At 49.3% G+C, this 11,669-nt stretch overlaps 1 protein-coding gene across 5 annotated transcripts; it reads right to left on the bottom strand.

Annotated features, from left to right (window-relative positions):
- Window positions 1-795: 795 nt before the first annotated feature.
- Window positions 796-11,054, bottom strand: dtna (dystrobrevin, alpha). 5 transcript variants are annotated; one of them, XM_057056766.1, is made up of 23 exons: window positions 10,084-11,054; window positions 8,680-8,747; window positions 8,321-8,401; window positions 8,043-8,256; window positions 7,753-7,838; window positions 7,318-7,472; window positions 7,141-7,246; window positions 6,648-6,814; window positions 6,365-6,489; window positions 5,991-5,999; window positions 5,812-5,895; window positions 5,598-5,663; window positions 4,490-4,585; window positions 4,097-4,178; window positions 3,809-3,903; window positions 3,512-3,625; window positions 3,334-3,430; window positions 2,575-2,734; window positions 2,417-2,506; window positions 2,247-2,346; window positions 2,053-2,170; window positions 1,952-1,977; window positions 796-1,854 (listed from the first exon to the last, which is right to left on the bottom strand). In XM_057056766.1, exons 1-22 carry the CDS (start codon window positions 10,104-10,106, stop codon window positions 1,960-1,962), a joined length of 2,154 nt encoding a protein of 717 aa, XP_056912746.1. In that variant the 5' UTR covers window positions 10,107-11,054; the 3' UTR covers window positions 796-1,854; window positions 1,952-1,959. The 5 variants fall into 5 exon arrangements, with proteins under 5 accessions (XP_056912746.1, XP_056912747.1, XP_056912748.1 ...); XM_057056767.1 differs by lacking the exon at window positions 5,991-5,999; XM_057056768.1 differs by lacking the exons at window positions 5,598-5,663; window positions 5,991-5,999.
- Between the last annotated feature and the right edge of the window lie 615 nt (window positions 11,055-11,669).

An 11,669-nucleotide genomic window follows, 5' to 3' on the forward strand; every position in this document is an offset into this window, starting at 1 on the left:
TGCATTTCTTCGTTTTTGCTCGTGCCGCCTATTGTCTGACGACGTATGAAATATTTATATACTGTACAGGCAGCCCTCTAAAAAGCAGTCAGACCCCACCCATTCATTCATCCATCCACACACACGTTCATTCATCCACCCATTCATCATCCATCCATCCTGTTTCTTTCTCCTAATTAAAAGCTTTGATATTCCAGACGGTCTGCACCCTGCACTGAAAGTTCAAAGCGAACGTGGACATATTTAATATGCATATTTAATATTCTGCTGTTAAGTAACGCTGAAAATAACAAGCCATTTCATTTTAATCTGATTTTATTGTGTGATATAACAAACTCCTGTGCAGTCAACGCTGACACTGGCTGCAGTTCCTATCGTTACCACCAGGAGGAGCCACGCACCTCAGAAATGTGAAGATATGACAGGACGTGGGTTATATATCAGAATTAATAGTTGTTTTATACCAGCAAAAACACTTTATTTGACTGATTACAATAATCTATAAATTGTCGATTACAAAGTTAAGTTTGTTAGATGTCGCGGTCCATCTTAAATCAGGTTGGTGTTGCAGTTTGCTTGAAAAAAATGAATAATTTATTCTTCATAAATCATTTTCTGGCAACATCTGTTAATTAAGACGATCAGCTTGCACCAAAACATCGCTGCCTCTGATGGATTATCGACAGCAGGCGGAGGGCAGTCAACAGTTCAGTTTTGAGGGCTTTATAGATGCGCAACGACAGTTTGAGCAAACGAGGGAACAAGTAGGGGAAAAAACAAGTTTCCAGACATAAATCGTGTGTCAACATTTTATTATGCATCACCACCATGCAAAATCACTGCTATGAACTGGCTCCAAAATCAAACTATAGTGTAGAATTATTTTTCACACGTTTCTAATTTGAAATAGACACTCCGGCACAACAGGAGTGTGTATGTGCAAGTCACAAAAATTGCTCTGTGTGTGTGTGAGAGAGTGTGTGTGTGTGTGAGAGAGAGAGTGTGTGTGTGTGTGTGTGTGTGTGTGAGAGAGAGAGAGAGAGAGAGAGAGAGGTAACAACTGAACTGGTTGGAAATGGTTCAGCTTTAGTCTTGAACCACCAACAGTAAAGTGGATTTGATCACCATATTCAGCAGTGTCGACCTCAGAATCTTTAAGATCAGCATTAGATCCGATGAAGAAGCCACCCGTCAACATATTGGCCTGCAGATAATCAATCATCGATTATCAGCTTCGGGTGGATCCGGTTTGTCCCGTGACGAGACCTCGGATCTCTGCTCAGCGTCATTTTCAGCTACATGCTTTAAAGAGCTCTTTTGAGAGGTGGTCTGATCACTTAAGGCAGTATCTGATATTGGTGGATTCCAATAAACACGTATTTTGGTCGGTTCCAAATGAGAATAACAACAACAAAAAAAAAGAAATAGAAAAGCCACCAGACAAACCGGAACAAATCCATGGAATAGCGATGAAATCATTGTTACACGTTCACCGAATTTTCACCGTGAGCCAGACGTAATCTTAGACCTCTGCTTTTAATCCCACGTAAACCTGGCTCTCAAACATCTGTCGTCTTCATACGCTTGTCTGAGAATGGATTCCAAAGAAAAAAGGTTGAAAACTAAGCGCTAATCCGCCCCAAGAGTCGCGTTTTTATGGCACCTGTGGTAAAATAGACGGCTCACCAATTTATCCTTTTAAATCGGCTCACAGTTTTACCTTTGACACGTGTTGCTTAAAAATATAGATTCACATCAGCGTTTGCTCTCTAACTCCACGTCTCCACCCGTCCAGGGTTGGACCTCCCGTCCAGCGTTGCCGCCCACCGTCCAGTGTCCTCGACTGTTGCTCACCTGTTCACACCAGGGAACATATTTGGACATGAATCTCTTCCGTGCGAGTGGCAGGATTGAAGGAGGAACGTCCTAAGTCGAGGATGCAGCGGCGTACCTGAGCAGTCACTGCTGCAGGGTCACCTGCACCCACACAAACACAGGCGGGGAGTTAGAACACAGCTCAGATCATCGCTGAAACCGCCGCCGCAGCCTCACCATGCACGCGCTGTCTGGTTCCTGCCTGTGCTTCAGCAGCTCCTCCAGACTGAGCTCGTCCTCCAGCTGCCGCTCCAGGTCGTTCTCGAAGCTCTCCTCCTCCGCAGCGCTGGCCCCTCTGCAACGGGACACAGGAGATGAGCGAGGGCTTCCGTTTTGGGATGCTGAAGGAGCAGAGGAAGCGTGAGGAGCACCTCGGTTTGTATGAGAAGAAGGATTCCGAAGAGGTCGTTGCCAAAATGTCACCGCGCCCAAATTCGGAGTCCACCGTGCTCTCGGTCTCGCTGCCGCCCTCTGTGGGGAGAAACCATCCAAACCAGCTCCAGTATTCTCGTTCAGAAGCTCCACCTTCATCCGTTCCCACCTGAATTGAGTTCTTTGACCAGCGATGACATCGTGTTGGTGATGGAATCAGCAGCAATGAGGAGGTCGTTCCTCAGGTTTCTCCGTGGACCTTTCAACAAACACAGGTTTAACATGGGCGTCCGACCGCCTCCGTGACGGTGGGTGTGACTGTGATACCCTGAGCGAAGGCCTCCTGGACATCACCCCCAACGCCCATTAACGAGTCCTGAGGTGTGTGCGTCGGGGTTGTGACAGCAGAGTCGGAGTGGATGGGCGTGGGGATCGAGCGGCTGATGGTGTGACTGGGGGAAGAGCGGGGAGAGCCGGGACCCTGAGTCTGCAGCACACAAAGCCTATTTATTTCATTCTGTCCAGACATTTAAAGATTTCAGCAGTCAAGTTTGTAGTTTGACCATCTGTAGGTATTACACGGTACAGTGAAGGACTGCCAGTGGGCTTCATACTCCGGAGTGACTTTTTGGTGAAATTGTTGCGCTTTCGTCTAGATAGTGCAATATTTCTTCTCACCACTAGATGTCGCCAAACACCCAATTACGTATATCAGAGAAATAAACTTATATCTGGACTTTGAATATCTTCGGAAAATGGCCACAGGGCGGCGCTGTCTAGTAACAATCAGAGTGCAACGTCCTTGTCATTGACTGTAATTACTCTAGACATGCATTTTATATGCAATTATTTATTTTATGGTCATTTTAATTTTAACTCGTCATTTATTTACACCATTATATGGTATTTCATGGCACAGTTGAGAGCTTATTTCAGTTTTTATAGATTCTCAAATGAGACCTTCTTTTTAATTCACTGAAAACTAAAAATGATACGAAATGAAAGCAAAGTTTGCTTGTTTTGTGCAGGATTAATTGAGGAGCCCCCCAATAATCTTGAATTTGAACGGAGGTTAAGGAGCAGGACCTTGAGAAGCATCATCAGTTGCTCCAGCTGCACCATCAGTTCTCTGCGACTCTCCTGCAGCGTCGACATTCGTTGCTCAAGCTCGTCTTTGCGCTGCCTAACGGGGAAACAGAAAACAATGCAGGGGAGAGGCTTTTTAATGCACCATGAGTGATTTCAGTTTAGGATGCAAGGCCACCTGAGAAGCCGTAGCTCTGCCAGCAGGGTGGGGTTCTGCTGGACCTTGTCAGGTGGAGGCTGGGACGCCTCCTCATGCTGAAGCCGCAGCCGCTGAATTTCCTGCAGGATTTCTCTGCAAACAAACGCACATACAGTACGCGAAAAGCTCCATTTCCAGTAGTAACGTCTGCAGTTTCTGGACATGGTAAGACTAACGAGGGGACCAAAGAATATATGATGTAATGATGGAAGATGGAAAACAGGAGCCAAAGAGTGAACAAATGTGAAGAGCATCACTCGGGCATTCCTCCCTAACCTGTTTTTGCTCTCCAGCTCGGCAATGAGCTGCCTCTGCTGCTTGTTGGCGTCCAGATAGCACGGCGCGTCCGCGGGGACCCTCTGCTGTTGAGCCTGAAACCAAAGAAGAGTCGTCGCACGGATGACGTCATAAGGATGATGCCATCCACCGACTTTGTGGACGCAACCAGAACAGAGGCAGAACGCGGTAGAAGGAGACACTTCCTGGCGGTAACGTCTCCTCATTAGTGATGTCGGCGTGGACACAGACGGCACCATAGGACACAGACGGCGACGCATATCTCACCACAGCATCAGCAGCCAGTCTAGCAGCATAGCGGGCGATGAGACTGTGCTCTTCGTCTTGATGGTTGCTGCTCTCCAGCAAACTGATGAAGAGGAAAATAGAGATGGGAATTCACGACGTGAGGCAGTTATTACGCCCGATACCGCACGAAAAACACAAGGTTTAGTTTGTTTAGGGCCGTCAACGGAGGACCAGGGACCAGAGACGCAGAAAAGCACAGAATTATAGCAGCTAGGGATCTCGGAGTTAGTATTTTGTGTTCCCGTCGGGTCATTTTCCTTATGACAACAAGCAATTTTAGTGCTGCGACACACTCAGAATGAGGTTAGGTTCAGGGAAAGACTGCAAAGTGGTGGTTGAGCTGAGCAATCCGTGCCCACCACGCTGACTAACCATGATTTGGGCCTGTTTCGGAGCAGATTCACATACAGGCCAATCAGAGCGTGTTCGTCAGCGAGTCTATCGGCAACGTCGAGGTTGTAGTTCAGCCTGAAACAGTGCAGCACGTCACAGAACATTCAAACATCACGTCGCGCAGGTGACGGCGGGGCCCGATAGGAGGCGGAGGGAGCAGAGAGAAGGCCACAAAAGAGACAAGGAGGAGGAGAGCGGGGCTGAAAAGCAGATTTTTCACGGTTGGTTAGAGAGAAACAAGGCTGTATTATGTTTGGGAGGAACAGCGCTGCTTAAGGCCGGGAGTGTGATAAAGGGCAGGCCGAGCAAAAAAGAAAAAAAGCCAGGCTGTGTGTGTTGTAACATCAATCACTCAAGGCTTTAATAAAACTTAAAAAGTCATTAAAGCCGATTGAAACAATTCACCCCGAAGATATTTCAAGCATGCACACTCTGATGTGGACAGCAGAATCAGTGGCGGCCTCCAAAAAAAAAAAAAAATGCATAAATGAAGTTAACTCATCCAGAAAAGAGAAGAGAAACACTCGTTTTGGGAAAATAATTTTGGAATTTACACTCACAGCGACCGTCTGTGTTGCACCAATCTGGTAATAATAATATATAATCACTATATAATCTATATTTCCTGATTTTAATTGAACAGAACATTTAAACCTGCTCGGTCGCCCTGGCTCCTCCCATTATATGAAAGTGGGAGGGGCCAGTGTTCACCATGGCTGAACGGCTGCCGCGAGCGCTCCGGCCATTTAAAAACCTGACATCTCCAAACTCAATCAGATCTGCCACAGCGCCCCAGGAGACCTAAGAGTCCGCCGCACCAGACGTCCCGACGCCGCCGCCCACTCAGCACACCTGCGTGACTTCACGTCAGCCCGTCTGATGAAAGGGAACAGTGTTCCCTAAAGAACGCGCAGGTGGATCCTCCCATAACGCGGCGTAAATGCATCATATAGCTCACTCAGCATCACCCAAAGAATGTCAGCAGCATTCTTAATAATGCATGATTAGTTCCCTGCTCTCTGCTCATTATCTATATTAGATCGTGCATGCAGCTGGGGCGTGCTCGCCGCACACCTGTGCCACTTACCCCTTCCCTCTCAACAGATGGGGAGGAGCCCCAGTCAAGGTCTTTGACCCTACATCATTATTCTTGCTGAAAGGCAACGTAAATTCAGGACAAAACCGTTAAAGGAGGAGAAATGAACACACGCGAGGAGCCGTGTGGGTCCACAGAGCCTCTGTGGGAGGAGCTGAAAAGATCTGTGGCACAATCCAGGGCGACCGCTGTTCAGCTCACTCACTTTTTGGTGGAGTAAGGGTTCCCTGACGTCGGCATGGAGTGCGAGAGCGAGTAGTCGGTGGTGACGTTGATCGGTCTCGGCGGCCTGGACGTGAAAAAGACGGGTGAAGACAGAATTCTAGGACAGACGGGACATTTTTAGCCCATGTTGTGAGGACAAAACGCAGAAGGCAGACTCACCACGTGTCTCTGAGGAGTTAGGAGTTAAAAAAAGAAGGAAAAGAAGGAAAATCGTTACAATCAGCAACCGTGGAGATAGAAATTTGCTAATATTGACATGATTTCTGTACAATTCAGCAGCAAATGTTCTAAAGTCTAAAGTGGAGGAAACGTCAGATGCAGCGCTGCGAATTAAGATCGTTCCCAGGGCTACAATTAAGGCTCATTGATTAGTTGACCCAAGAGATTGACTGGAATTACTTCAGACTTGAAGGCAGCAACAGGATAATTATCAGCTCAGGGCTGAAATCAAAGCCTTAAAAAGCTGAATGGGAACCGCACACGCGCGCCAGCGGGCGTCTCTCTCTTCGGGAAGGAAACCGGGAGAAACGTACGCGATGTGAGCGAGGTTGAGAGGTTTCTCTGGCGTTTCGGGGAACATCGGGTGGAGAGGCTCCCTGCTGGAGGCGCAGCTCAGCGACTTGCTGAGGGCATGGGATAACTTCTTAGCGGGGGATTTCTGAAAGACAAGAACGGGATGAATTTTCCTCCCGGACCTTGTGGAAGCATCAGAAGGTCCGCAAGCATCCGTGTGGCCACGGAGAATGAATTAAACTATTAAAACAGTGGCACAGACACACCTCTCTCAGCACACACCTTCTCTCCTCCTCCTCTTACCCATGACGTATACTCCTTCATTTGGTGCTGGTTGCTATGGGAACCGCTGGCATGCCCCCTCCAGAAGCAGTCCTGACAGAGCTGGTAATTATGACATTGCTGGCAGCGGTAGCGGAAACCCATCATACTCTCGGTGTGGCAGTAGGAGCACTCGACCGGGTGAAAGACTGCGGGTGGGGGGGGGCAAACACACACATGTAGATGGCGTGTGCGCAAAAAAAATGGCTATTTTAGGCGCCTGTTCGGATGATCGTCGCTTAAATCAAAGCCGAGCACGTGACAGGTGACAGCCACTCTCCCGTTGACATGACGACCATCCGATAAGGCGTGCGTGCGAGCGTGGATATTATTAAACACCGACCGCCGGGCCCCTGTGGGCGGCCGCACACGTGCAATTTCCTGCGTGGATCTGATCTGTTGGCCGTGTTTGCTAGCTACGTCCTCCGGGGGCTCGCTGAGCGCTCCCCTCCATAAATATTCCACGCCGTCTTACCGTTCTCGACGTTGGCGAGCCGATGCATGAGCGGCAGCCACACCAGACACTGAGGGGGCGGGTCTGACATCAGCGTGTCCAGGAAAGTGTTGAGGGAGACCTTTTTCTGAGCAGAGGAGAGAGGGGGACTCAGCAAACACGCACAAGAACCGCAGGTTCCTTCAGCCGGACCCCCACCTGCTGCGCGAAGCACATCCTGGCGGCTTGCTCGCTGTAGCTGAACGAAGGTCCCTCGAAAACGGCCATGGGCAGTTTGAGAACCTCCCTCAGAAACTGGTCAAACTGCGGCTGCACCATCACGCCGGCGGGGTCGGAAATCTGCGAGAAAATATCTGGAAACCAACGCAGGCCGACGTTACGCCAGTGAAACAAGCTAATTGTCGGCTGCCAACGCGGTGGGCTAATTACAGCGCGGCACAATCGAATTATCCCAGTTATTTGTGAAAACACATCAAAGTGAAGCAGTCGTTCGCCACACGCACGCAGGGCATCGCAGCGGCTTCAAAGGCTCGTTGAACTACAAACGCTGTGAACGTTACCGTCGCCAGGTGCTTTCATTGTTTCATTTCTCAGGATTAAAAAGGTAAAACAAAGACTTGGTGCTTTGCTTACATCTTAATTTATCCAGAATTTTCCCGCCACAGATGGTTGCCAGGGCCATCTTCACCACAAACACCGACAACTTTCCCTGGCCGTCCCTAAAAGAAACATATGTTTTACATTATGGCTGCAGATGGGTTCAAAAGGGGGTCGTTGCGACAGATAAACGCATTAATTATGTCTTCCTATAACAGTGGATGCAAGAAAATGCAGCTTTTCCTCGGGGAATCGTCCGCACCTCTTCTCCACATTGGCAGAGACTCGTTCGCGCCGTCGAGGTGAAAGCAGGCGGCGTTACTCACGGGTCGTAGGCCGCCAGCAGGAAGTTCAGCAGCAGGCTGATGGACTGCTCGGCGCTGATCTGGTGGGTGGTGGGCATGCGCTTGTTCAGCTGGCAAAAGACGGTGGACAGCACCATCTCGAGGCGCGCCACGGAGAGGTCGCCGCCGAGGTCCATGGCGTTGACGGCGTTCTCCCGGAACGCCTCGATGACGTTCCAAATGTCGACCAAATGCACTGGAGGCCGAAACGTGTGTGAGTGGACGCAGAGGAGGAGTCACGTGGGGGGGGGCATACTCACTGTTGCATTTCTTCTGAACGAATCTCAGCTTGCAGGCGGTTCTGTACGTGGACAATCGGATGGAATCCAAATTATGAGCCCCTGAGGACGGAAAAACAACGGCTTATTGGGCAATGACAGATAAACCAGCTCGTTTAGAAGATAAACAGTCGTTCCAACCAGAAGAAACGTCACTTTTCACCTCGACACTGACACCAAAAGAGAGGCTTCAACAGTACTTAGCCCCGACGCTGCCGTTCTGAAACCTCATTTTATTTTACTGAGCTGTTCTAATGTCATAACACATGGTGGCCGTCTTTCCTGGAAGGCTTTGCGGCGGATCCGTCGGTCTGATTGCGGTTCTGCCTCCAAATACTCACTCATCTCCACAAACAGTTGCCTTCTGTCCGCCATGTTGTCGCCGCTCCAGCCGTAGTCGTCAATCATTCTAATCAAATGGGAGAGAGAGCGATGTCAGAGGCTGGAAACCTGCTCTCAGGTCAGCAGAAAAACCGATGTTCAGCCACTGTCGTTTAAAAATACCTGATTTACCTGTTACCGTTTACTAAGTTTACACAGTTAAACTCGCTCAGACGTGATGAGTCAAAACAAAATTATTAAATTAGGATTTATTTATTTAGCTGTGAGTGGATGGTCCCTGTTTGTGGGAGGGGCTTTAGATTGCAGCTTAAATCATTAGAATAAATCAAATTAAAAAATTTTCAGGATTCAAGTGCGAAACCTTTAAAAATACCTGCACCCTGAGCATTATGACAGAATCCATCTCACCTCACCCTAAGATAAAACCTGTCTGTGGTTATTACAATGTCGTAAACCTCATTACACTAAACACACAAGTGGGGTGAATCAGGGCTGATTTGACCCCCAGAGCGGGTTCACCTGACCCCTGTTGATAATGACCTCAATTTTAATTAGACTGATACAGTGGAAGCACGACTGTACATTAAAACCTGTGTGCGTGCGTGTGTGTGTGTGTGTGTGTGAATAAAAGGACTTTCAAAGGTGCAAAGTGGCATGCTCACACCATGCCTCGCTGCACTCTGTCTGTGGCAATCTAATACAGTTGGTCACGTGGTTTGTTGCCATGGCAGCAATGATCCCAGCCACTCTGTTCATAAAAACACACTGCCACCCCCCCCCCCCCCCACCACACACACACCTCCCACTGCAGATGAGCCCGGTCTGAAAGTTTCTTCATTAGTCGGTGTGTTTAAGAACACTCAAAGATCTGAGACGCACGCTGCAACGTGCAAATTAGAAATCCTCTGGTGTTACACAGCAAACGGCAGCACAGTTCCCTCCCTCTCTATCCTCCACTCAACTCCACACGGAACTTTGTTTCTGATCCGTTCTCAAGCTCAGAAATCAGCCCGCAAGTAAAAAAAATCCAGGATTTGACCCGATCTCTCAAAAATAGCCAAGGGACTCTGAAGAAATGAAGCGCTCCAGACACTGAAAATGCCCGATTTGCTGCATTCTGTGGTTTAAAAGCTGGCAGAAACACACATGAAACCTGCTGGTGGATCATCAGGAGCAGTAACACACGCGTGCACGGGTCAGTGTGCAACAGCCCAATGTCATCTCGATAGGAAACCTTAAGGCCATTCACCACTTACTCTGAGAGCGACTTTAAAAGTGTTTGGTCCACACCAGAAGCGAACCCCTGACCTGCTGCAGCTCCAGGCGGCCCGAACGGATCACGGGATCAGATCTTACAGCCGACCAGCAGCAAGGGGAGGACGGCGCCGAGCCCGTGGGCATACCTTTGGTGCAGCACCATTGTCATCCTCCCGAGTTATTACAAGGCAAATCCTCCTCCTCGCCAACACCACGTAGGAGTCGCGACGGCACGGTGGACGGACCCGACCAAATCTGAAATTAGAAACCTTCTGCTGGGAGACAGCGTGCGCCGCCGCTCTCTATCTTTAACTACAAATGAAAAGCCTCCACATTCTTGAAGAGCTTTACCGGCTCTCTGGTTGCAGAGCCCAAAGCCCGGCTGGCATGGGCCCAGCGTGACGCCGCTCGGCCTCTGTGGCCTCGCCAGGCTGGTAAACAGCTCCGAACACAGCAAGTTATGGCGTGAATAAAAGATTGGGGCTCTTCTTCAGCCTCTTTATTGGCTGATTCAACTTCTTTAGTCTCACTCTGCAGGTCTGCATGTTGCACATTTCTCTCCGTGCACTTGCAGCGTGGTGGAATCCGCCGCAGCTGTTCCTGCTGATTGGCCAAAGTTATTTTTACATCCCGAGACTGAGGCGCTAAACCGGCGCTGGGATGCTGGACGCCGGAGGAGGCTTCTCCGGTCCCCCCCTGTCTGGAGGGCCCTCTGCTCTCTGTCCCATCGTCGCCATGGTTTCGGCTGCAAAAAGGCCAAAACTCTGGGACTCTGGTGTTAGAGGAGAGCCGTAAATTTATGGTCGGCTGCTGCGGTTCTCCTCAGAACACGGTTTCTCCGGCTGTGTGATGATGGAAATGATGGAGGGACACTGGAATGAGGTCAGCTGTTTGGTTTGGGGAGGATATCTGCATCACTGAAAGCTTGAGTGAAGGTACGACCTGCAACAACACCCAGAGGAGCAGCAGGAGAAACTGCAACAGGCTTGCTGACTACTCAGCTCCGGTGGAGACACCTGTGCATCCCAGGAACAACCGCTGCCACCCGCACAGACACAAACAGCCCCGATTCTCCGTTTCCTCAGACTGTATCCCCGCTTTTCATCCATGCAACTTGATCGGGAAACTCATTTCTCTCGCTCCACCACCGCAGCGGCGCACTTGCACAACACTTACCAGCATTTGTTTCCAGGCATATCACGCAAACGCCGCCGTTTTCCCATCCAGGGATCTGCAGGTTCCCGTCCCCGCGGTGCGATCAAGATTTCTTTGGTATGTGTCGCGGCATCGCTGCACGAAGCGGCCGTGGCTGTGACGGGGTTCCTGCGGAGCTGCTGGAGTGGAAATGTTCGGGTAGCGCACTGGCTGAGCTGAGCACAGGCAGCATTTACCTCCCGCATGTATGTGGCCTTCGCGATGACGTAATGCGGAATCTCTTGACTTGCGCCAGTCTGCTGCAATTTTTTTTTTTTTAAATGTTCGGCTTTGGAACTAAAATGTGGAATATGTGAAAATAAACAGATTTACAGAGCGAATTAAACGGTCACGCAAAGGTGTCCATTGGTAGTTTTTACTTTATTTTTCCCTCCCCCCAGTTTTGGAAATACATGACGTCATCGATTGGCTGGCGTTTCAATGCAAAGAATATCAACACGCCAACAATAATAATGATTTGACCTATTTTCATTTTAGATTTTAAGGTTGACAATATACATGCAAAAGAAATTTCAAA

Source organism: Takifugu flavidus, chromosome 15 (assembly GCF_003711565.1).
Source record: "Takifugu flavidus isolate HTHZ2018 chromosome 15, ASM371156v2, whole genome shotgun sequence".
Taxonomy (NCBI): domain Eukaryota; kingdom Metazoa; phylum Chordata; class Actinopteri; order Tetraodontiformes; family Tetraodontidae; genus Takifugu; species Takifugu flavidus.